Raw genomic sequence first — 26982 nt, forward strand, 5'->3', positions numbered from 1 at the left:
TCTGCCAACAAGGGTTATTCCGCTTTGAAGACTATTCATTTCAAGAGATGTTGGAATAGAACAGAAAACTTGTTAAAAAGCTTTTTGTGCCATCACAAGTTTGTATCAAACACAGGATTCCTCAGACATCCAAATACTCTATCAGCCTATCATTCTGAAAACACAAAACAAAACAAAAAACCCCAAAACTTTAAAATTCAAGTGGTCCCTCAAAAAATTGTTAACCTAGATTAAGAATTTTCCTAACTACAAATCTAAGCCTCAGAGAAGAAAGTCATTTCCAACTTGTTCCTTTCTCTTCTAATATCATTCTGAAAAAAAAAAAAAAATGTCAAAGACCTAGAATTTTTAAAATAGGTTTTTATAAATAGTATATTCAAAGATTTTGACCCATTACATAAAGAATCCCACACTTTAAGAAAAATATACAAGTTTTGGTAAGAGTTTAAATTCTGAGAGATTCAAGCCTGATGCTAAGCCTTGAGATTTCCCCTGCTTCAGTTCCAAAGGACCAGTAGATAACTATTTTAGCACACAAAACTCCACTATGCTGTATAGTTCTTTTTCTCCTCCGTCAGACAGCTTTATTCTGCTTCATTAACCCCTTCTTTGCTCCTTGATGGATCTTGGAATCCAGTTTCCCTGTAAAGGAGAAAAAGAAGCCTCATTATTTACTTTTTATATTTGCAATGCAAATCTTTCATGGCCTCCCAGGTCTTCTGGTTACTGTGTTCCTGTCACATTCAATTATCTTGCTTCAGGACTCAGACACTTTCAAACTTTCATTCTGTAAGAATGGGAAGCAGTAGGAACACTGTATAGAGATAGAAAAGCGTGCACACAAACTCATTACAATGAGTATTCGCCTAAAGAACCAAAGTTAATACTTCTAATTTTGTAGCTACTAGAAAAGAAACATTACCTTTCCAGGGTGACTGATGCTAAGGCAAGGTTTTAAAGAAGATAGATAGATAGATAGATAGATAGATAGATAGATAGATAGATAGATAGATAGTTTTTCACACAGTGGGAACCCATTCCTCTGACCTGTTAACTAGCTGAGTATAATGCATAAACTTTTCTCACAGTGAAAAAGCTGTTCAATTCACCCTTTTCCTGCCTCAGATTTAATAGGAGGAGTGACCTGAAACAGTGGAGTAGAATCTACATGAATGCTCTACTGATAAAGGGCCCCTATCACCAGTTAAGAAAGGCAAAGGTCATGGGCTATATGACTCTTCTAAGTGTTAGTTAGAAAACAAGCAATCTTCCTGTCCTAGGTGACCCTAGTGAGAGGTTCTTCACTGATGTGGTCTCCAACCTCTGACTCCTCAGTTCTAACAAGATAAAGTTTGGTTCAGTGGTAGCAGCCTTAGGATCCATCCATTTCATGAAGAGAATCTTAATAGAGTTCGTCTGTCTAGTCTGAAAACAGACCTTGAAGGTTGCATTCTTCCCCAAAAAAGTATCATTTAAGTCAATAGTGATGCTGATGCTGGAAAAGGAAAGAGTTCAGTTGAACCTCAGCACTTAAAAAAAGAATAAAAAGATGAAACAAAATAAGGAGACTCCCTGTAAGGACAGCAAAGTGTGCTACAGGCCCATACCCACAACCAATGCTCCTCGTCTGTTGTCATTTGTTTCAGCAATCAAGTATAAGAGAAAGAGCACTGGACTAGGAGTCAGGAGACTCAAGTTCTAGTCCACTCTTGTCTGGTATTAACTAGCTGTATGACATGGGGCAAGTCATTGTCTCTCTGGACTTCGATACCCTCATTTGTCCAATTAGGAATACATGTCCAAATGACTGCACAAGTGATTGTGAGAAAAATCACCTAGACCTAACAAGTTTTCCTGTTTTCTTAAGTCTCCCCTCCCCTCAATCTCTCTAGGGTTACACTTGCCTCTGGAATAACATTACTCTCTTTTCTGGATGTCCTCAGAAACCATCAATAAATGATACTCTAAAAATGCCATTCCAGTAATCACAATGCTGTTGATTTTAATCTGGGCTTCAGAGCACAGAGTATTCCCAGGAATTTAGGAGTTCTTTCATCCCCCAGGCTGCCTGGCTGGAAGTCCAAACATGTGCCAGCAATTTTGGCAAAGAGCCCTATTACAAGGCAAGTTTGCCTTTGTAACACTACCAATAGTGACTGCCAAATGGTAGGTGCTCAATAAATGTTTTCACCAAGTTAATTAAAGAAGGTAGACACTAAAAATTGCAAAACCTTTACATCATAAGGACTACCTAAGTAAACAAAAATAGACATCAGATAAACAGAAGAGTACCCATTTTAAAGGTGGTGGTACCAAGAGGTCTAAAGAGGTATTATATCTCATTCAGCGTTTTAGAACAAGCCAGGACAGAATTTAGAATTCTATCTAGGACTCCAGACTTCTTTCTGTTCTCTTTATTGAATAAGTTCGAAGGACCAGGTCCCAGTTTTATGTGAGACTATCTAGCTGTATAACCTGGGGAAAGTCACCTAGTCACTCTTGTCATCAACTTTTTCAATGCTAAGAGGAAATTATACTACATAGTACTGAAGGCCCTTCTAGCTCTATATTGTGCCCTAAAAATAAAATGTAATGTAAATTGGAACTTGTTTCTGAAGCAATAAGATAAAAAGAAAACCTAGAAAAGAACAGGAAACCTATAAGCAGAAAGATCAAGTAAAATATAATTTCTATAAACCTATTTACTCAACTGAAAAGTGAAAGGAAAAATTCCTACTTACAAAGTTGTTGGATTACAGCTTACATTAAGTTCTTTCTATTTACCAAGCACTGTGCTAAGTATTTTACATACACTAAGTCATTTAACCAAATAACTAATTTAAATAATATATGTTAAAGTGCTTCATATGCTCATAACTTTTTTGAAAAAGGGTAGTCATTTATGTTGAGACTTGATGTGTTTCTTAGCTATGGTCTCAGTTTTAATTTACCATATAACTCTAGGCAAGTCTTTTAACTATATTTCAGATTCCTGATATTAAGAATAGTGATATTACCTTCATACTCTCAAAGCTTCACTGTATAAGAACATTCCAAGTATAATTTTCAGATAACTCCAGTCTGACTATAAAAACCCTCAAGTGAGACCACATCAGGCAAGATCAACTCACCAGAGCAAAACACTCAGTGGTAGACAAACTAATATCTGGCTTCAATGATGACATCATAAAATGGAAAACTAATAGGAGGAGGAAGATATAGAGCAATAAAGATTTCCAGTGCATTCCCAAGGATTCAGAAATTCTTTCATCTCATACGCTGTCTAAGAAAACCATACATGTGCCAGCAATCTGTGAGCTCCTTACAAATAAGCATTTCTTTGCATCTCTAACATCTACCACAGTGACTGCCAATAGTGGCAATTCTTGGGTCAGCAGTGGGCAATGAAGGCAAGGGATCGGAGCTTCCTGCATGAAAAAGTAGTCATCTTGGCTGCCTTTGGATTGCAGGAACTATGAACTCTGAGTTCTAGTTCAGCCTGGTCTTTCAAGACTGGGGATCCAGGCAGTTAACTACAGTAACATACAATATACTCTCTTAAAAGCAGAGTGATAATGCTTAGATTCTAAATTTCCCCAATAGCTTTACATTTAGTACCTACAACATTTCAATGTAAAACCACATCCTCAATCATGGTGCCTAAAAGAAAATCAAATGCCTGTGCAGCAGATGGGCAAGAAGTTAAAAGGGGAAAAATTATTTGCCATCAATCAATATAACTCTCATTGGGATTCTCATATGCTTTTCATAAGATATAAGGCAGTATTCACATGAGTTTATAGACCATGTAGTTCATTTAAAGTAGAAAGATTCCTTTATCTCTTTGAACATTCAAGCTATATATTCATTCTATTGCATTTAAGTATTTTGCACTTCCTAATTTGAACAGACACACAGTCAAATGGTATCATTTTGTACATTGCTCTTTTCTGAATTATTTCAATTTCTAGAAACACGATTATCTCCAGGTCAGGCAAGCTCAAGTTTATGTGTCCAAAATCATAAATCAAAATATATACTTTTAATTTAAGGCATCTATATACGTATATATACATGATATAACATGTAAATAAGTTGTATTCTGAAAGTTTATATGCAAGTCAGAAGTTTAGAATATATTTCTCATAGAACTAATCTATAAAAGGTGGCTTGGTTCCTAAGCCATCACCACCCCCAGCCCCACTCCCAAAAATTATTCCATAGGGCTGTAATTGAAGTAGAGTAGTAATATTATTATACTGTGGAACTTAACCACTTCAAATAACAATATATCTAGAATAAACTGTGAAGCATTCCAAATTAAGAGTCAAGTATGTATTTTCCCCTATGGCAGTGGGGTTAAAGACTCTCCCAGTTGTAAACTACTGGAGATGGCCCCTATAGCCTAAGGGAAGGAAGTTCTGGCAAAGTATGAGAGTTTTAGAGATGGTAAGATTGAATGAAGGATAAAGAGTGAGAAACTTCACACCGGACTAAATCCTCATGCTGGCTCCCTCTCAATAGTATTTTTCTCTGAGACACACAGGAATTGGAACCTATCCTTTCTTTCTTTTTTTTTTTAAATAAATTTTTGCTACTTATTGTTTCTGACAAATGTTTTGGCTTGTCTGGTCTGCCATGGAAGAAGCTGCAGTTTTGCACTTTTTATCCAGCCCTGTTGTCCCTGAAACAAGAATACAGTTCATTTTGGCTTTTTAAAACTTTTAACTAACAGAAACAATGGGAAAAGACAGAAGGGTATTAAAATTTGCTCCCAAACAGCCTTACTTGCCCCACCCTTATTAAACCTTATAGAGGAAAGATGAAGGTGACATATGTACTGTGAAGGTGGGTCTCTGGGTAGAGAAAGTACTAAAAACATTCAGAGAAATATCTAAACTCTGTTTACACAGAACATTTTCTCACAGGAGCTTAAGTAGCAGATAAAAACCAAGATAGAGGAAGAAATGAAGAAAAGGTAACTGGGACTAAAGATCAAGGTAGCAGTTGGTCTGGGATCGGAGACCTATCATATGTTCCTCCTACTACCAGTGTTGCTATCAGTGCCTATAGTAAGGCTAGAATGGAATAGAGTAGGAGCGGGTAGAATGCCACAACCAAAAAACAGGGAGAGGAAAATAGAGATTTAAATCCTATCTAGTGGAAAAGAAGAAAAAAGAATTTCCAGGGCACTTGGCGACCAGCTGGGGTATAGTCTGCAGTAAATAATTTGTGTAAGTTAAGAGCAACTTATGTTCAGATTTTCTGATCTGTAAAAATCTCAGGAACATACATCTCATAAATCATGAGAATTGCCTGAATTTTGTAGTGAATATACGGTCATCTAAGTTCATACCCAAAGCATTTCATTTTGTGATTAAAAGCAGTATTACTCGAAGTGTAGTCAGCTGATCAATGGCATCAGTACCACTTGGGAGAAGGCCTAGGAACCTATTTTAACAGGTCTCATGGTGCTTTTTATTTACATTACAGTTTGAGAAGTACTTCTCTAGCCATTTATAAAATGGCTAGTTGGTCTCCAAGGTACAAGATGATGTAGGGTTGTGCATAGCTGAAGATAATGCGTGTCCCAGAATCATCCAGTTCATACAATGGGAAAGCAATGTCACAGAGGCACAAAATAGTAACTGACATGAGCAAATGGGAGAGTTGTTGATGTTGTTTTTTAAAAGAAGTTAGGCAGGGAGAACACCAATACATGTTTCTTGAGATTGCTTTGAAATTGAAGAGTCTGCTGTAGTACCAGACAGAAGAAGAGAAGTTAGGAACTGAAGAAGAGTTGGAAGGTGAAAGAGTAAAGTCAACAAGTACTTCCTAAGAAGTAAATATGCAGAGAGTACTATACTCATAAATACATAAAAGCAAAAGTTACAGAAAAGGAAATCAAGAGGTTTCAAAAACAAGATGAAAAGTAAGGTAGCAAGAAGGTTAGGGCAAAACTCTAGGGACCAGTAATAAAGGGAATAGTGGGAGGTGATGCCTCCAAAACAGACACTCAAGAACAGACAATGAAAAAAAATGTCTTATTCTTAGATTGAATACCGAGGAACAATGGATAAATGACAATGTTGCCATTGGCATTGGCTTACTTCATCCTTTAATAAGCAGTACAACAGAACAAAGCATACTCTTTGGGCTAATAGAGTTTTAAATGTATTGGGGTCCTAAAGGAAAGTTTAGAGTGATTCACTAGCATGCTAGTAACTGTGGATCAAGGTACACTTTGGAAAGACTATACTATAGTTAACCTAATATTAAAGTTATCAATAAATATAATTTTACTAATCCTTCAACATTTGAGATTCCATAGAATAGGGTAAAAAAGAGAAAAAATTTAAAAAGTTAAACAAGTGAGATGGAAGATAAAAAAAGAAAATCAGACCATCAAAGCTTGTGACTTACAGATTTTTGGATTTCCTTTAATTGGAAACTTCACAATCATCTCCTGGGGATTTCTGCAGATGAAAACAAATGGAGAATCCGATTCTTGACTCATGTCTGGATACTGCAAAATGCACAAAATAAAAAGTTCAGGCTAGTTGGGACAAATTTTGAATTTAAAGAAGATCAAAGAATGTCCCAGATTTCACCTCAACATTCTGATGACAGTACTCTTCATTTCACAGGCAGGTAAAGAGGATTATGCTCAACAGGCAAGAACAAACCTTTGCCTTTCCCCAGGCCTTAGCACAGTATACTTATACAATGTACTGCCTACCATTTCCTATAATGGAAACAACTTGGAAAAAAGGATGCCTGAGATCTTCCTAGAAGAATCAGAACTGACTATTCCTTTAACATAAGTGACTGTGAGTTGGGAGATTCAGAGGTCTCCTTCGGGAACACTGCTGCCCCCAACCCTCCAGGTTCAACTCAAGTGAAACACTGGAGGATTTAATAAAAATAGAACATTTGTGAAAATTCTGCCAGAAACAGTCAACAGAGCGCTTTTCTCACTAAAGGGAAGGAAGATGATTCATCTTGAAAGGTATGAACATGCGAAGCTGTTTTGCTGGATGCATTCCAGACTTACTTAGGGTGCAAAGGTAAATGGTAGAACAATTCTCAAAATTATTTAGAAGCCTCCTTTGGATTTCTTTATCACAAAACAAATCCGTGTGAATACTTTGGACTTTCGATCCTTCCGCTAAGACAGCCACAGGATCTAGTAAGACTATGCTGACCACACAATCACAATTTAAGGAACAACTAGGGTTGACAAAAAGTACTCCCCAGCAATGCCCCATTGATCTGGTGTTTCATTATTTCCTATCGTGGGATGTCTCATGATTAGTATGTTTGACAAATATGACTCACAGGCTGACTGCAACTATGGGTCAGTCTCTATTACCAAAAGACCCTTTCTCATAGTAATTACCATCAAAAGTATAAAATTATTTTCCACCCTTATTCACCCGCTAAGATGTGTCCTCTAAAGATCTAAGGCTCTAAAGTAGAAACGGAGGTTTCAGTAAGAAAATTCAAGTTTCTCTGTAAGTGGAACTTCTTTACTGACCACTTGTGCTAGGTGATAAGTAATGCTATGGAGAAATCAGAAAGGTTTTAAGCAGCTTTTGGTCCTGCCCACATACCATGACTTTCAGTGTGGAACAGGTATGACATGTACTTTCATAAACTTGATAATATCAAATATCAGCCACAATTATATTCACAGGCAAGATCAAAATGTTCATAGTAGAAAAGAAAGACTAAAGATGGAAGGATAAACCCTCTTCTCTCTTTATCCCCTGGATTTTAGAACTCAAAGAAAAGCAGGGTCCAGCTGTTACTGCTGAGGTGCTTCAGCACAAATAAAACCAGAGGGGGCTATCAAGATCTTTAAACCTAAGTCTACATCGGCCAAAGCAAGAGCAGTCACAATTAACATCTCTTCAATTTTCCTGCTCTCTCTTCTCTGTGACTTAGAGTACCAACGTAGAGGACAATGATGCTAGGACTTCACAGCTCTGCTTTTACAAAACTTCAAGCCATTTCAGCCATTCTCTCCTTTTTCATCTTCATCTATAAGTGTTCTCTCTCTACTAGATCAATCCCACTAAAAAAAATACTTTCTGTATGTCTGCCATAAATCAAAAACTCTCCAGATCCCACAATCTGCTCCAGCTACTGCCCCATTTCTCAGATTCCCTTTAAAACAAAATTCATTAAAAGATTATAATATACTACTGCCTCAAATCCTTCTATTTTTTCTTGAATTCACTATAAACAAGCTTTCGCTCCCAATGCTCCACCAAAACTATTCTTGTAAAGGTCATCGTTTACTTCCATGTTGCTAAATCAAATAGTCAATTCTCAGTTCTCGTTTTAATGATCTGTAGAACCTGATAAAATTCTTCTCTCCTGCCTTCTTGAACACTTTCCTCATTTGACTTCCAGGATACCAATCCCTTCCTGGTTTTGCTGCTTTACTAACTGCCCCTCATCTCCCCATCTTTTAAATGTTGGAGTGTTTCAGGGATCAGGCCTCAGACTTCTCTCTACATTCATACCCTTGGTGATTTCCTTTAGTCTTAGAGTTAAAAAATAAGGTCCTGGATTTGTAACTATAAGAGGTGATAGATGTTAACTAAACTTATTGTGGTAATCATTTTGCATTATATAGACGAACCTTGAAAAATTATGCTAAGTGAAATACGCCAAATATATCAAATCATTATGTTGCATATCTTAAACTAATACAATGTTATATGTCAATTATATCTCAATAAAACTGAAAAAGAAAAAAGGTCCTAAAAATGCTTATCAAAACCACAATGAGCATCACTCCAAACTTACTAGGATGGCTATTACAAAACAAAAACAAAAACTATGGACAATAACAAGTGTTAGTAAAGACGTGAAGAAATTGGAACCTTCATGCATTGTTCCTGTGAATGTAAAATGGTGAAGCCACTGTGGAAAAGAATTTGGTGATTCTTCAAAGAGTTAAACACACAATTACCATATGATCTAGCAATACCACTTCTAGGTATATACTCAAAAAAATTAAAAGCAGGGACTCAAACAGATACTTGTACACCAATGTTCACTGAAGCATTATTCACATTATCCAACACTTTCCACGATCCAAACCAGTAGATGAATGGAGAAACAAAATGCAGTATATACAGAGAATGGAATACTATTCAGCCTTAAAAATAAAATTCTGAAACTTGCTACAATATAGACGAACCTTGAAAAATTATGCTAAGTGAAATACGCCAGACACTAAAGGACAAATACTATATGAGTCTACTTATATGAGGTACTTAGAACAGGCAGATTCATAAAAACAGAAAGTAGAATTGAGGTTATCAGGGGCTGGAGGGAAGCAGAAAAAGAATTACCATTTAATGAGTAGTTTCTGTTTGGAATGATAAAAGAAAAGTTCTGGAAATGGACAGTGGTGATAGTTGCATAACATAGTGAATATACTTAATGCCACAGAACTGTATACTTTAAATGTTTAAAATGATAAATTTTATGTTATGTATATTTTACCACAATAAAAATAAAAGTTTTTAAATTCGAGGTCCTGGACTTCCTTCCCAAACCTGCTCATCTCTTATTCATACCCCTTTAAAATAAATAAATAGCTATTTCATCCTTTCAGTTGTTCAGGCCAACCCTCCCCTGCCCCCAACAACCAACCCAGTGGGAAATCCTGTCAACTCTACCCTCGAAAGATATCCACTATCTTCACCACTTCTTAAGACCTCCATGGCCTCTTCCCTGGTCCAAGCCATCATAACGTCTCCCTAGATTACCACAATAATCTCCTAATTGGTCTCTCTGTTTCTGCCCTTAACCTCCCTCTTACCTATTTTCAAAACAGCAGCAAAAGCTATTTTAAAAAAATCAGATCATGTCACTCCTCTGCTTAAAACCTTCCAATGGCTTTTTATCTCAGTCAGGATAAAAGCCTAAGTCCTCACCATGACCTACAGGTCCCTAAACACTTGGTCTCCCATTTTCTTTCTGATGCCTTTTCCTACAGCTCTCCCCATTTTCAATCTATTCCAGCCACAGTGGCTTTCTTGTTGTTCCTACTGCTGGGTCTTTACACTTGCCTATTCCCTCTTCCTGGAATGCTACCCACTCCCCTCCACGTCCCTAAATACCCACATGGCTTCTTCTCTCTCTTTCTTCAGGACTTTAAATGTCAACTTCATAATGAGTCTTCTCTGATTATTCTATTTAACACTGAAGCACCAATCTCCTCACAAATCTGGCACTCTTAATCCCCATCTCCAACCTTATGTTTTTTCTATAGCACCTACTATCATCTGATGCTATATAATTTACTTACTTAAATTTTAAAACTTGGACTCCCCTTACTAGGATGAAAACTCCACGAAGGTAAGCATTTTTGTCAAAATTTACTCCTCTTGTATCTAGAATCATGGCTGGCACTTAGTAGGGCAATCAAAAAATACTTGTTGAATGAAAGAAAAATGAACTAGTTCATTAAGCTTATCTTAATAATGATGAATATGCACATGCTGGGAACTAGACACTCTTAGGACTATAACTCTGGGTTAAAGCAGGTGCTACTCTGTAAATCTGTTATCCCTCAAGCTAAATTAAAACTTTTGCGTCTTGGCAAGTGGCCAATAAGGCCCTATGTTTAATAAAAACTACCCTGATATATATTAACAGAGTAAGCTAATGTCAAAGGGAAAAAAGGATAGATAAATGAATAAATGAAAACATAGAACAAGGTTCCTTGGATCCATTCATGCTTCACAGTAAAGATAAACTTTAAAATCAACTTTCCCAATGCAATTTTAATCCAAGTTTCATGTGAATATCCCTTTCCCCAAGCTCTACCACTGAACTTCGAGAGGCTTACAAGAAACAGAGCTGAAGAGCAAAGCAGCCAACAAGGACTAAAGAAAGGTAAGGCCTATGCATTGGTAGAAGGGATTATTTTTCATGGCAAAATATACTAATGCAAAGACAGCTTGGCAGAACCTCAGTACCTCCAAAAAAGCGTAATCTCTGAGACTGCAGCCTGGGCACAATGGACCACATTATACACCAACAAGTAGGTCAGAGACTTAAAAGAAAGGAATTTTTGGTCTGAGAGTCAAAAGACTAAAATGCAGCTGACTCAGGGAAAGAATAAATCAAGAGCGGGGTGGTTTGTATTTGTGAAGAATGTGGATAAACTCTGGATGTCATATCCAATTTAGACAGGATACGAAATTAAGGGTCACTGACATAGCACAATAGGGAGGTTAGGGAATGTGGGTTATAAGATCAAGCGAGCAACTCAAAGCAACTATTCAAAATCAGTAAGAGACTCCTCAGAAAGTTGCTGCGTCTCCTGCCTAAGACAACATGACTCTTATCACCTGGTTTCCGGCCTGAGGAGTGGGGTAGGGGTGGGGGAGGTGGGCCTACTCTTTTTTCATGTCTCGTAAGTTTCATAGCTATCTAACATAATAGCTAATTAACTACTAAATAGCCATTCTTATCTCCCCTCCAGAGGGAAACTGTTTACCAGTCATCTAGTTTTTGGCAACCACTACTGATTCAGGACCAAATGGGCATTTTCACCAACTCCGTAAGCCTCCATTTAGTCCTTGTACTGAAATAATCAGTAACTCCTAAACGATGTTACTCTTTACAAATCTCCAGATGACATCCAAATCTTAAACCCGTCTCTACAGAACAGCTAAAGCAAACAGTCAAGAAGGAACTCATTGACAGGAACATATATTTGCTGTAGGTTTTCTGGTTTGAACTTTGGGGAACTAGACAGGACATGAAATCAGGCTTTGAAATCTAGTTAGCTGAACACCAACTCCAAGTAGGTTGAGGTGATAACACTCAGAGAAAAGAGAACGAGTCTAAAAAAGGCCACAAGCATAACAGATCCAAAGAAGCAAATCCTGAAAGCAACTATGTTCTCTGATAAATAGTTCTTATTTACATTTACCTTCAAAGCAATTCAAGGTGTTCACAGCAAAACTAGCACCTCAGGCCTCACTGTACTGGAGGATTAAAGTTTTCTCACATTAGAATAACACATGATCATGATACTTAGACTATCATATATTTGACTGAGGTTGAATACAGATCATGCCAGCTAGCCCAAAGTGCGATAACTGAACTCCCATGTACTAGCACCCAATTCAAATCATGGGCCCAGTATCAAAGACTGAGGGTTCCAGCTCAAGCTACAGAGACGATTCATATTTGCACCGGGTAAAAAGAATAAGAGATAAGTGGTATGCAGCTTGTGGGTCTTATGGCTATTTGTGGAAGATGATCTTGTTGAAGCCACACAACACTGGTCTCCTGGTTCTATCCTACTCACTGTAAAATTTCTACTGTAGCTTTCTGTACCCTTTAGAATACTATGCTGGAACCTCGATGCTCAAAAGAACCCATCAAGTATATTTCTCTGAAATTAACCTCATAGATTTTCTGCCCTGACTTTCTAAGACCTAAATGGGAATCACCCATTAATGATATTTATTTTTGGTCTTCATTTTCATACAGTAAACTTTCATTCCAACTTAAACTAGTGAGAAACAAAAGAAAATTGCTCTTAATTAAAGATACTACACTGTAAGCGTCTTAACCAATGAAGTCTACCCTGGAACTAATACCTCAGAATGCTAAAACTCCTCTAAAGTTAAGGGCTCTGCCAATTTTAGATTGATCTCCCAGTGTCTGGTTTGACTCAACTGAGAACAACGAGTCTGAGGCAGAGCTCAGAGAATCCTTTGACCTCAGTTGGTGTATCAAGTTAAGATAGTTATCAAGTAATTTGGCATTATTAACATCAACAATCAAGTAACACTTGTCACTTAGAACAGACTAAAATATTTTAAACTGTCCAAATGAAAAATTATAGGAAAACTGATTTCTGTATGGTGATTATATACTACAGAACATTTCTCCTTTACTGTTACAAAATAGGGTTCCTTTGCCACAGCTCCTTTATTTTAAAAAGTCATTTACCTTAAAAGAAAATTCTCTTCTTTTGTATACCTCATTTGGAATAATGGAAATACCATTCACCCACTCAACACAGTCAAAAACCCAACTTTACCCAAGACTTCTCTCTTTTTCTCACTCTTCATATTCAATCAAATTACCAAGTCTTATAGACTTTACTTCCTAAACATTTAAATCATCTGTTCTTCTTTGTGCAACTCGACTGCATTACTGCAGACCTTCATCATGCTTCACTTGGACAATTACGATAATTTCTTAAATCATGTTTTTAGGCTTGCCCCATCCAGTCCATCCTTCCTACTGCTGCAGGACAATCTGTCTAAAATGCCCATCTCATTATATCACTTACTCAGGTGCTTTCAGAATACAATTCAAATTCCTTCATAATGCATTTAAGGTTTTTCCAATATCAACCATTGTCTGCCTCTCAATTAACTGTCACCACCTTTATTGAGTACCTACTATGTGCCAGGGTATATGCTAGGACACTGGAGATAAGGTGAATAAGAAATAGATGGCGACCACCTAAAGGAACTACATGTGAACATATTTTGAGAGGGTAATTAAAAAAATAATATAAAAAAGTAAAAAATAAAATAATAGAAATATTAACAGAGTAGCAGAGAGAAGGAAGTGATATATCTTGCCAGGGAGGAAATGGGTAAGATCAGGGGATTCTCTACAGAAAGAATGACAACTGAGCTGTTTCAGAGAATGAATAGGAACTCTCCTGGTGGACAAGAGCATGGAGACATGATATAGGATGGTATATTGAGGAAGACAAAAATTCTGCTTTCTTTAGGACTCACCTTTTATAGAAGCTTCCTTAACCCTCCCCATCCTAGCTGAGTTAGGAGTTAGGTCCCCTCCTTTGTGCATTCCTTTGTTCATATGATAATTATTATGGTTGATTTTTCTTGTCTCAGTCTCTTCTAGTAGACTTAAAGATTTAAAGTGAATGGAATATCTTGTTAAAACTCTGTACCCTTAGTCTTTAGCACAGTGCCTGGTACGTGACATGTGGTCAATAAAAATTTGCTGAATGTATGATTATATAATATTATGAACAATAAAATCTTAAATTAGGAGATAATTGCCAATCAAGAAGCCTTGAACAGATTACAAGATAGCAAGGCTACAGCAGATTCCTTCTAGATCAAGTAGACCACTTTCTCTCTAAGCTTGGGTTTACTTACAGGTAAAATAAAGGTGTCACATTAAGTGACTGATTTTACCTACGTAAAACCTCCTGCATCTGTCCCTCTCTTATCTAATTCCACTGGCATTATCCTAGAGCAGATCTTTAAAAAATATCTCTACCCTAGATGACAACTGCCTTCTCACTTGTCTTCTGTCTCTTCAGTCTCCTCACTACAATCCATCATTCACACTGCTGCCAGTTTCCTTAAGCAAAGTTCAAAACACCTCTCCCCATTCCACAATGGACTACAGAAAAAAAGTCTTCCCTCTGTAGCCTATCATTCAAAGCTATCTATCCCTGACCAAAATACACCTTTCCTTTTTTGTTTGCTGCTTGTCCTCTTCATCCATACTCTTCTCTCAACAAATTAGTTTGCTATTACTCTCTGTACAGGCCCATAAATTCCCTCACATTATTCCCTCTCCTTGGAATACACTTTTCTACCATCAAAGTAAAAAGACTTGAAGAGCAACCCCAATTCTACTAATTACTGCCTGACAATATGCATTTTAACTGAGTCTTAAATTCTCTCATCTCTCAAAGAAGAGTAATGATATCTTGCTTGGAGTTGTAAGGATTAGAAAGTAACATATATAATAGGACTGGCACGTAACAATTCATCAAAAAGTAATAGACTTTATGGCTAATCCTTCAAGGCTAATTCAAAAGTCATCTTTTTCATAGTCTTTTGGATCCTCAGAGGCTTTTTTGCTTTTTATTTTGTATTTGGTTGTTTGCATACATATCTTATGTACCTGGTGGTTCTTCAAATATTCTGATAGAACCCATGGCTGATTCAACTTTTTATCTCCTTCAATGTCTAAAACAGTGTCTGATTTATGGTACTCAAATATTTATTGATGAATAAATACTGAAGAAAAACCTAAGAACTATATGTTCATTTCAGATGCAAAGCTAAACATTAAAAAATGTATATAAATGAAAAGTGTTAATATTCCCTTTCTCTCTTCAGGATAAATATGACAGAAAGCTTGATGCTTCCTGAATTATTAAAAAATTTACATGGGTGACCTCAACCCATTAAGTGAGCACTTGATGTTCAGGTTGCAAAAAACTCTAAATATAGTCTGTTCTGACCTAGAAACTCTAGTAAATGTTCTAGTCATCATCAGAACTCTGAAAATACATTCCCAGTCTCACACAAGTGAGTTGTGATTTTAAAGAACTGCCTAAGGTTAGTTGTGGCAGGCATACAATTCCTCTCTTGCTGGGTCTCAGATACAGTCCTCATGATCCTTTAGGGATGTACATTTTAGGTCTATAAATTGGCAGGTTTTCTCAGTACAACATAGAGGACCTTTTCACATATTTTAAAAAGAAAATTTGGGGACTGTATTTTTAAAGCCAATCCCTGGTTTGAATATTAACTGTTAATTACTTCTTTCATTCTCTAATTTCTTACCTCTCAGACTTATAGACTATCCACTGGCAACAGAAGCCAATGATTTCTACACGTGAAATGGTATCTGCAATCTTCGTGAAGATCTATATCAGCTGGATATTCATACAGAAGTCTTCCCTACTGGAAGACTACAATCTATTGCTGATGTCGATTACACAGGCACCCAGCAGTAGAACTGCTTCAAAATAATTCCTTAAAGATAGAGTCTTGGTTATTATAAATGCCAAGATCAAATGGACTAAAGGGTCAGTAAACTGGTAGCAGAGGAATGGATTCAGTACAGAAGAAATTGAATAATCAATGACGTTGGAGATTTCAGACAAATGAGATTTTCTATTGAAGGCAGGGATATAAATAGCACAAACACAACACAGACAGTAGAAACAAAAGCCACCAATTCAACTTTCTGTGTGAAAACTTGTTAGGTCTAGAGAACTGTTCAAACCACAGCTGCTAATGGTTATAGATTTGGCAATCAAAATGTCTTTGTTAAAAAAAAAAAGTTTTAACTGCCTTACTATTGAGGTTACAAACCACAGCCTTGATGCATTGTTGCAGTCAACATCCTCCCTGCTGTTTTTGAGAGCTTACATCTGCTGCTGGCAGATAAAACGCTGGCAAACGGCATGGGTTCCTTCCAGGGGAATACAGAAGTTTTAACTAGATGGCTCTCTTCTACCTCTCTCTACTGAGTTGAGCCCACAGCCCTTTCATTTGCACTCCCTACCTTGTCTAGGTTGATCCCCTGCTATTACTCTGGAGCGCTGAAGGTCTAGTGGGATTTTTTTTTCTGGCACAAATTAGCCATGCCAGCCATACTATTCTTAGAAGATAAAAGGAAGATGAATTCTTAGCTCAGGGGAAAGCATTTTAAGCACATATTTTTAAAGCTACTTACAGTGTAGTGCACTTGATTTTAAACAATCACTAATAAAACCTTTTGTTATTTTTTAAGGAACTAAATGATCGCACTATGCCAAAAATAGTGAGGGCTTAGTATATTTTAACTGATCAAAGAAAGGACAAGAATGCAAGGTCGAGAAGTAAATTACTGAGTTTCCTTGGGGAAAGGAAAAGTTAGTAATAAGATGGAGAACAAAAATGTGGTCCAAGTCACCTAGGAAATTAGTATCAGTTGAAATAAAAATTACTAGATCCATACTGGTTTTCAAAGAATACAGTTCAGCTGGGTGATGAGAAATGAATGTGGAGATGCAAAAAGAAGACACAGGTCATGAAACTGTCTCCTCAATGAGCTGACCTACAAGGATAAAAGAAACCCAAACATACCCAGACTAGCACTTTCTAAACTGTATAAGACACAAGATACCGGTTCTGCAGTATGCAAGTAGGAAGTGTTGTGGGAAGGGGAGTGGTGTGACGATGTGGTTAAAAAATTTTGGGAACACTGCAAATTATAGTCACCGGATATATCAGAGTTATATCAGAGAGTCATAATGCATACTAGCATATTAAGGCCTCTAAGAAGTTTTGCAGTAAACATATTTACTCAATCCGAATACATTTTCCAAATGTTTGTGTCCATGGAAGCTCTCCCTTTTTTTCAGAGAACACCTATGCCATGGAATAGTTTGGGAAATGCTAGTCTATAGCTACTATTCCTAAACTCTCAACTCATTCTTGCAGAAATGAGAATAAAGTTGGTAAAACACACTAGACAAACACATTTCTTAAACCATAGAATCCTAGTTCAGAGATTGATAGATTACCAAGGGTGCTCAAGAAATTTCCTCCCAAACAGCCAAATACCAAAGCTATGAATTTTAAAAGTCGTACCCAATAAATAAACCCCAAACAGGGCTAATATCAATTCTGAATACATTCACGTGCTACCCTCAAACACAGAAAAAAAAACAATGGGGAAAAGTCACAGAAAAGCTAACCATAGGGAAAATAAGCATAGGATTCCTGTGTTGGATGAAGCTCAGAGGATTCTGGCATTTTGGGACATTCTAATGTCATATATCACGGAAATTCACAAGCAGAGTTGCCAGGACCTCCAGCTGAAAACATATGGGAGGATTCCTACCCTTCTATGTGCTGCCCTCAGCAGCCTCAGGATAAAAGACAGAACGTAAGCTCAAAAGAGGACTATCATGCTACCCTGAAAAACAGGTATCCTTGAGAAACCTAAAAGCTTTGTTAATCACATTTCTAATTCCTGTAAGCCTTGTGGTACTCCATAGACTAAGATTATAGCTTCCTACTCTTCTCTACATAAATTTGTGACAGAAAGAAGATTGGCTAACTGTCTAGCAATAGAAATCAATTGACTTTGTATCAGGTGGTGGTTTGCTTGACTGACAAATGAGAGTAAAGAAAAAAATCACCGCCCACACTTCCAGAAGCTGCTGGATTCTCTTTTAGAATGCAAATATCCTAAGAAAATATAATACATTAAGTTATACTAAGCTGTTAATGACTGTGAGCATCTTTAAAATTGTAGAACCTACATCGATGCAAGGAATTTTTATATTACTTCTAGCCTGAAAAAAGGGAGAGGAGGAGAGGTAAGAAGATACTAAAAAAATGGGCAAAAAGCCCATAAGGACAGAGGGTGTGGGAAAGCCAAGACCTCCACATATCTATGCTTTTGCCTAGATCTGGTACTAAGAGCAGAAAAAAAGGCTGAGAGTCAAAACTCACACCAAATTGTATGTACTATATTCATAAACATAAAGTAATCAGAGAAGGGCTGACAAAGCAATCGACAAGTAAATGAAAGAAAACTAAAGGGATAATAACTATTGGCTAAAATGTAAGAAGAAAAGAAAAAGTGAGGTAGGAAGAGTTTTTTTTTAAAGCAAACAGTAATAACATAAATGAAAGGCATATAAGTCTAGAAAACAAAGAATTTACTGAGAAAAATTAAGCTGAATAATATTTTCTTAAGCACAGTGGTGGAATGCTTTCGCCTAAAGTAACTATTTAAAGAACAGGAAAACCATATTATTAGGTAAGACTCTTCATGCTTCAAGGATGGACCTTCCAATTTTGGATTTCTGCTAGTCTGAGTTTAAATGTAAGGCTCTAAATTTCAAGATTTCCAGTTAAGCTAAAGTCCTTCAGCTCCCTCTGCTGTTCAAAAATGTACTTTAGTTATATCAGTTCAATCTTTAGTGATCAAAATAAATAAAAATACATACATAAATACATATACAATGTGTACACGCACACGCATACACACATACCCCCACTCAAACCTGGCATGGTCCAAGTAATCTGTGTTCAAACATACTTATCATGAATTCTCTGGCCTGGATCAAATATTCCAGAGTAAGTGATAACAAATTCTACCATCCTCACCACCTAATTGAAATAATTCAAGGGATAATGGAGAGTTCCTTCACCAAAAACAGCAAAGTTTTAATAAGGAATAAGGACCCTATACTTGTTAGCTGGATTGTGGCAACAGCTTTTTATGAAGAAATGTATATGTACCAGTCCTCTATATACAAGAAACCAAAGCATCACTAAGTTTTCTGTTTCTTTCCTGGTCTTTTCTCTCCCCAATACTTCCTACTTATAAGATTCCCTTCACATACCTAAATTCAGTTGCTAGCACCTTACTATCTCCAGGATTTTGTATTGAAGGATCTATAGGTCAGCTATAGTGGCAAACCAAGCATTTGTCCAAGAGAAATATTCTTTACTTACCTGATCCTTAAACTGATTCTGAGACAAGCAGTCAGTTAAGTATACACAGCCTAGTAGACAACCTGATGGATAGTCATTGGGAAATTCCACATCTGAATCAAGAATAACAGAAGGATTGGATAAATTTCATTCTTTTTGACCCTGGAACTGTTTTCAATTTCAAACAAATTATTTTCTCTATTATCTATTTATAGATATAAGGAAAACACTTAGGTTTTTATTTGGCACGATTGTTCATATTTTAACAAAAAATAAAATTATGATTGGCTAGCTTAGTCCACTATCTACATCCTAAGCTATAGGAAAATTACCCTCAAATCAATGAAGTTCAGGGATCCCATAACTTCACTCCAAACAAATCAATTCCACCATACTCAACTGGATCAGACTGGAGTTGGTGGTGATGGGTTTTGAAAACAAGCTACAGGTGTCAAGAGAAAACCCATAAAAATGTAATAAAAAAAAACATTAAGAATGTCATAACACACAAATTTAAAACAAGCCAGTCATATCAGTCAAAACAGAAGTACATTTTTACGGAAATACGCACTTTTGATTCCTAAAGCTTGGTTTCTTAAAAACTTTTCAAGGTGGTTCTGTAATTATCATCTAATTCTACCTTTGTAAGAACTATATGAGCTGGATAAGAGGAAGGAAAGATACCCAAGGGTCAGAAGTATATGTAGTCTGGAGTTCTGAGACTTCTTGAGAGTGCTTGGGGTGATTCCCAAAATACACTGCTTAAGTCAACCAACTTTGATCTGTCCAAATCCAATAGCAGATGTATATTTGGGTCACTCCCAATAAAAATTCTTATTTGTGGCTATTCTTCCCAATCTAAAGATCCCAGAGTTTTTAGTAGTCATTTTACTCTCATAGAAAAAAAATGGAGATTAAAAAAAAATGGAGATAATTTTCTCAGATAAAGTTAAGAATAACTGGTTGATTTCTGGTGTTGGGAACTGATATTTTTATTTGTACTATTTGGCAAATTCATGCTTTGAACATGATTCGCCACTAAACACATACACACAGTTTAAAATTACTTTCAAGGGGGAAAAAAGCCACAAGTGAAAAAAGATGAATGCCAATAACCTCTCTCCAGAAAGTAAGACTGAAAAGAGAATATATGGGTGTTACCTTTCCCACGAAGAAAACGATATGTAGTCTGGAGTTCTGAGACTTCTTGAGGAGAGGGTCTTTTAGCTGTGGCTGCTATCCAAAGTCGTCCTCTGTGAGGGGTATACCAGCTTCTGCCTTCCACTCTTAAATATAAATTTAGTAGAAAGGATCTACATTTTAGTGTCCTGAAGGATCTCATAACATAAAGCAAATTATCTAGTTGAACAAAGAATTCTTTAGAGGATACCTCAGCATTGCAAAAAACAATTCTCCCACAATACCCTTCACTTGAGTATGAAACCTGTTCTCTAGTTTTTCCTATCATTGGAACAAAGATAATTCCTCTCAGCTCCTATTTTTTTTTTAAATCTGGTCTCCATAACTTAGACTTGGATCTTTCACTAATCTTAGGACTTCTACAATCCAAATCTTATCTTTAAAGGCATCTAGGTTATTCCACAAAAATGGAAATCCTTGCCTTTCTCTGAGTCAAAGACTAACCTTTTCTTGGAAGATCTATTAACTAAATGCTCTCCAACCTGACAGAAAAAATTCTCATCCACACATAGCTCCCCAAGAATAGTACCTTTATAATTATTACTTAATAAAATTTAAGTAAATAAAAATGCTTATCTTTACTCTTTAAATTGCAACTACATTCATTTATATTTTCTAAGTATTTTATAAAGGCTGTTCTTTGTAGATAAACAACCTGTTGACTAGTTTGAAAGAATCTGTAAGTGGAATAATAGAATGCATTCAAAAGAATTTAATTACTCACTACTTTCCAAGGATTATAAAAAGGTGTTTCTTTCTTAGTTCCCATCTATAAAATAAAGTACCTTGATCCCCTACGATATTCTTATAATGGGAAATAGGGAATTTCTCATATCCTTAGTTTTCAAATATAGATGAACTGGAAGAGTGCCAGGCACATAGTAGGTACTCAGTAAACAAGGAATGAATCAATATATTCCTTCCCTCTACACCAAATAACCTGAGGAGTTACTGAGAAAATAGTCTCACAAAGTAGCAGAACCACCCACTTTATTTCTGTGGGGTTACTGATTGTGGGTTGGATGCTGCTCATCCTGTTCTTTTCAGTGAAAAATCTAAATAATACAGATCCAAAATAGGATGAGAGAAATGTAAACATTCTGATTCCCTCAGCAGAAAGCAAGCTGTTTGGTTTTCGGCTTTAGAAAAGGAAGACACCTAAAATGCAGAGAACTGAATGAGAAGAACAGGTATCTGAGGGCCTACTGCCCTAGAGCAGAAGTATATTCACATGCATTTATTCTAATGGCAACATACATGTGGACTATGAAACATTTAGAAGCCAAAGCAAGGAAGCCTGACATTGAAGAGAGGAGAAAAATGGTAATGAACCTTAATGAAAGAGGAAAATCATAACTAATCATGAAAATACCAAAAAACAAATCATTGTTCCTAAATGCTGATAATAAATTTTCTTTCAAGACAGTAGAGAAACAACTGAAACTTACGGTAAAAATGAAAAAAGCACTTTAAAAATTTGAACTCTAATTCTATCTCTATCACTAACTAGCTTTATAATTCAGAGCAAGTTACTTTACCTTTGCCTGCCTAAGGGTCCTCATTTGTCCAAGATTGTAATAATACTGGCCTAATCTATTTCATAGAGCTACAGCTTTGAAAACTGTAAAATTCTATTTAAATATAAGGTGTTATTACTGTAATGGGTCAGGAAATTGCAAGACATATAAAATTCTAACAGATAAAATAAGAAGGAAGGAAGAGATATCTGTACCTCCACATTCATTGCAGCATTATTCACAACAGCCAAGACATAAAAACAACCTAAATACCCATTGACAGGCGACTGGATAAAGAAAATGTGATACACAACACACACACACATACACATACAATGGAATATTATCACAGCCATAAAAACAAAGGAAATCCTGCCATTTGCAACAACATGGATAGACCTTGAGGGTATTATGCTAAGTAAAATAAGTCAGAGAAAGACAAATACTGTGTGATCTCACTTATATGTAGAATCTGAAAAAACTAAACTCAGAGAACAGACTGGTGATTGCCAGAAGGAAATAGGGGAGGTAGTCAAAAGGTACAAACTTCCAGTTATAAATAAGTCCTGGAGATGTAATATACAGCAAGATGACTATAGTTAACTATACTGTACTGTATATTTGAAAGCTGCTAAGAGAGTAGATCATAAAAGCTCTCACTACAAAATCCAAAAAAAAGGGTAACTATGAGTGGTGATGGATGTTAACTAAACTCATCGTGACAATCATTTTGCAATATATACACATATATCAAATCATGTTACACACCTTAAACTAATATAACGTTATATGTCAATTTTATCTCATTAAAACTGGATAAAAAAGGAAAAATTTTGTAGTAAGTGCAAGAAGAAAAACAAACATAAATATGTATTATGATCTCACTCTATAACAATTTACATAAGAAAAAAATTTAAACACTTGAAAATGCTTATAGTAGCTGTTTCTAGGTGATGGGATTACAGGTGAGCCTTCTTTTTCTAACTACTTTTCTCTACTTTCCAATTTTCTATTTACATTTACAGAAGAAAAAAAACACCTATTTTTAAAAATTGAATTGAGAAAAAACATATGAAAAAAGTGTAAGCTATTACTATCAGTAACAGGTACAATGACTAGACTCTGTTATACCTCTACTCTCCCTACTTCTCCTGCTTTTTGAAGAAAAGGAACTTGTGGTAAAATAGTTTCTTGATATAGTTACAAAGATAGTTAGATAAGATAGACAGACAGACAAAACCACAGTTAAGATAGTGATTTTGTTAATTTATTAATTTATTTAAAAAATTAATAAACAGGCATTAAAACTGTGAATTTCAAGTACAATCAAACCATTAAGGTGGCTGAGAGCTATATTAGAAACGCAATGCCAAGAGAAGTTTTGGCAACAGACTTCTCTTCCAAAGATTTATTGTTATTACTAGGATCCTTACCCTTTCTAACTTAAGTTTTTAAGCTGTTCAGTTAAAAAAAAAAAAAAAAAAAACTGTTACCAAGTCAGTAACATGAATATATTGCTTAAAGTTCTATGTAGTAAAGAGTATTATAAATCATTAGTAGATTGGAAAAAATAATTCCTACCCATAATTCTAAATGAAATTTATGTCACTGTAAAATCTTTCACTGCCGAGACTCAATTCCATCCTTACCTTTTAATCCCTCTGACAAGCAGAGAAGCCCAGGGCTGATGCATAGAAAGGCACCAGCCACCATCAAAGCCTTCCTGAAATTCTTCATCCTGGATTCGCAACTGGTGCCGATATGAGTTAAACTCTAGCTCTGATCCTGCTGAATGGAAAGCTTTCTTCTGTGAGGTTGCACCTGTCTGGTCTACCCACTATACAGGAAAAAAAAAAAACAAATATACAGTTCTGACAAAGGAAGAAGCTGGAGTAGGTGTACAAAATGAGATGAATGCTAATAATGAAGAAATCATACTGGGAACATATCCTTAGAAAATTTTAGCCTATCTTTGTCTGAAATAAGGCCAAAAAAAGTGAAAGTATAAATCAGTAGGAGCCCCAGGTATGACGATAAGGTCCCAATTTAAAGGTAATTAGAATGTTGAAATCTCCATACATAGCTTCTGAATTCCAGCAACAGTACAACTATCAGACCAAATAATTGGTCTGTAATTATTTCTATTTTATGCTTATTAATGATCCATATTAGTTTCTGGACAATTTCTCAACATAAATCTATCAGCCAAATGAAGGTTCAACATTTTGGTCTGCACATTCTTCATGTGCTTAGGGGCAGGATCACATGCTGGTACTATGGTAAAAACAAACAGATGCTGCCGGGGCAGCATTTCTGACTAGTGGATGCATGAAGTTTTCTTTTACCCTGAAATGAACAACTTGTCCTCTAAAAAAGAGGATGAAATACTACTGAAACAAGGTTCCCATCAAGTAAAGAAAATAGAAAATCACAGGGTACAGGTAATTACAGGAGACTGAAGAGTCTTGGCAATAGTTCAGTTAGAGAATGACAAAGGTTAATGTTTCTTCCTTCCAGAGCAAGAAGACTGAGTGCTCTGAAATTTAAGGAGAAAAAAAAAAAGGTTTTATTAGAATGGTGAGGTTGGGGTTAGTTGTCTTAATTTCTTGACTTTTTATTCAGTAATTTATAAAGGGGAAAAATGCTAGAGTGGTAGTCTAGAAATTCCAAGCAATCATTTAACTCCTAAGGTTTCTTCAGTCTTCTCAACTATAAAATGATAGGGTTGGACTAAATAAATCTCTAACACTCTTTCTGCAATAAAATTTTATGACTTTAGTCAATTATGTCCTATCTTAAAAAAACATAAACATTTGAGTACTTAACTATATGAAAAGTACACAAAGTAGTGAGACATATAAAATATAAAAAAGATATGGTCCTTGCTTTCAAGGAACTTAAAGACAGATAAATAACTATCCAAAATATAAGGCAGAAATGAGTAAATACTACACAGGGATGTAAGCCCTTAACTGGGGACACAGAGGAAGAAATAAATGATCCATTACAGGAATAATAAGTGATTTCATAAAAATGTTGGTAATTGAATAATTCTGCTGCCCAAATTCTCTGTTCTATCTCTATTACTGTTCTTGTTTATATTACCTTTTTCTCTATTCCCACAGCCACTCCGCTAAATTAATCTCTTATTACTTTTCAATAATACTATTACAGAGCCTACTAACTGGTCTCATCTAGATTTTCAGCCTTTAAAAAGCTCTCTACTGCCCTACTAGTGCTACAACACTAATTTGGGCCCTCATCATCTCTCCACTGTGCTACTGCAATAACCTTTTTAGCAATTTCCCTGATTCTACTCTTACTCCTCCCTCCAATCCATTCTCTACATAGGCATGGAAGTCAAGCCAATCTTCTGATGAAATTCTTCAAGGACTCTGCCTACTTTAGGATAAAACCAAACTCCTTAGCATGAGACATAAGGGCTTTCATGACAAGATGTTGCCTACTGTACTGGGTTAAGTAGCATCCCCCCAAAGTTTATATCCACACAGAACCTGTGAAAGCAGCATTATTTGGAAAAAGAGTCTTTGAAGATGTAACCAAGTTAAAATAAGGTCATACCAATGACTGGTGTCCTTATAAAAGGAGAGAACACACAGAGAGACAAAGACACACAGGAAAGAAGGCCATGTGAAGACAGAGATTAGAGTGATTTAGCTACAAACCAAGGGATGCCTACCGTCACCAGAAGCTTAAAGAGGCAAGAGAGCCTTCAGGCCCTGCCAACATTTTGGTTTTAGTATTGAGACTGTTGTCTTAAGCCAACCAGTTGTGGTACTTTGTTATAGATGCTGTAAGAAACTAATATACCTACTAGCTCATTTTAATTTCTAACAATAATTAATTACTTGTGGTTCTCCAAACTTACAATGCTCTCAAGATGCTGAGACTTTGTACATGTTGTACCTTCTATCAGGAATTCCCTCCCCAGATCCTTCTTTCAGTCTCCTCTCAAACACTATTTCTTCTGTGACTCCTTTAAATGGGTTTATGAACTCACTCTCCTAAAATCCTACTGTACCCATGACATGTGTCTACCACACCAATTATCTTAATGAACTGAAATTATTTGTATGCAAACACATCTTCCCACTAAATATGAAGTCCTTTAGAAGTCCTTAAGGACAGGAGCTGGGCCTTTACCTTTTAATTTCCCAGCACTTAACAAAGAACCTGGCACATATACAGTGCTGAATGAATATCTTCAATTAAGCTGCCCAAAGCACTGCTCTGATTGCATTCCTCTATTAAAGAGCCTTTTATGGCTCATGATGACAATTAAAAAAAAAAAAAAAAAAAATGTGAAAACTTCCTAGCTAAACATTTAAGGTCTGTAGTGATCTGGTTTTACCTGCCTATCCTACTCTATTTCTCATGATAATCCCTTTTATGAGTACTATCTAGGGTTGGTTTTAACAAGAGACATATCGTCAGCAGCAAGGCACGGTCACAGAACATCAATGCCACGCACAACAATGGCACAATACACCACATTCCCCCCCCCCCCCCCCCCCCCCCCTTCCCCCCCCCCCCCCCTCCATTCTTCCCATTTATATATATATATATATATACACACACACACACACACACATACATACATACATACATACATACATACATACATACATACATATATATTTTTTCCCCCCATGCTTTTGTGTACCCGTGCCTTATTCCTACAGTTCATTCTGCCTGGAATGTTTTACCCACTCTCCCCAAACATCCATTTTCCTGGATATTTACTTTTAATGAATGCCAGCTCCCTTATAAAAGCCTCTTTTATTGCCCTCAACTGCAAGTAGTCTTTCCCTCCTGTGGGTTTCCACTGACCTTTATTTATCTCTCCATTAGCATTAGAGCTGCTTATGTAATCTTTTCCGCTACTAGTCTATGAGTTCTTCGAAGATAGAAGCAATGTCTGGTTGATCACTTACTACTGTGCTTGTACATAGCAGATGTTCACTGTACTT

At 36.3% G+C, this 26982-nt stretch overlaps 1 protein-coding gene across 5 annotated transcripts in view; it reads right to left on the reverse strand.

The window, feature by feature from the left end:
* Nucleotides 1–340: 340 nt before the first annotated feature.
* The window catches only part of TRIP4 (thyroid hormone receptor interactor 4), a 47039-nt gene continuing 20397 nt past the window's right edge, over nt 341–26982 (reverse strand). For 4 of the 5 annotated variants that reach the window (XM_039865318.1, XM_039865315.1, XM_039865314.1 and 1 more), the window contains 5 exons: nt 23641–23828; nt 20436–20560; nt 19296–19387; nt 6424–6526; nt 341–642 (listed from right to left, as the gene is read on the reverse strand). In XM_039865318.1, coding sequence (XP_039721252.1) covers nt 575–642; nt 6424–6526; nt 19296–19387; nt 20436–20560; nt 23641–23828 — 576 coding nt within the window. In that variant the 3' untranslated portion in view covers nt 341–574. The remainder of the gene's footprint in view (nt 643–6423; nt 6527–19295; nt 19388–20435; nt 20561–23640; nt 23829–26982) is intronic. The other variant, XM_039865316.1, reaches the window with a different exon arrangement.

Source organism: Pteropus medius, unplaced genomic scaffold (genome assembly GCF_902729225.1).
Source record: "Pteropus medius unplaced genomic scaffold, Ma_sr-lr_union100, whole genome shotgun sequence".
Taxonomy (NCBI): domain Eukaryota; kingdom Metazoa; phylum Chordata; class Mammalia; order Chiroptera; family Pteropodidae; genus Pteropus; species Pteropus medius.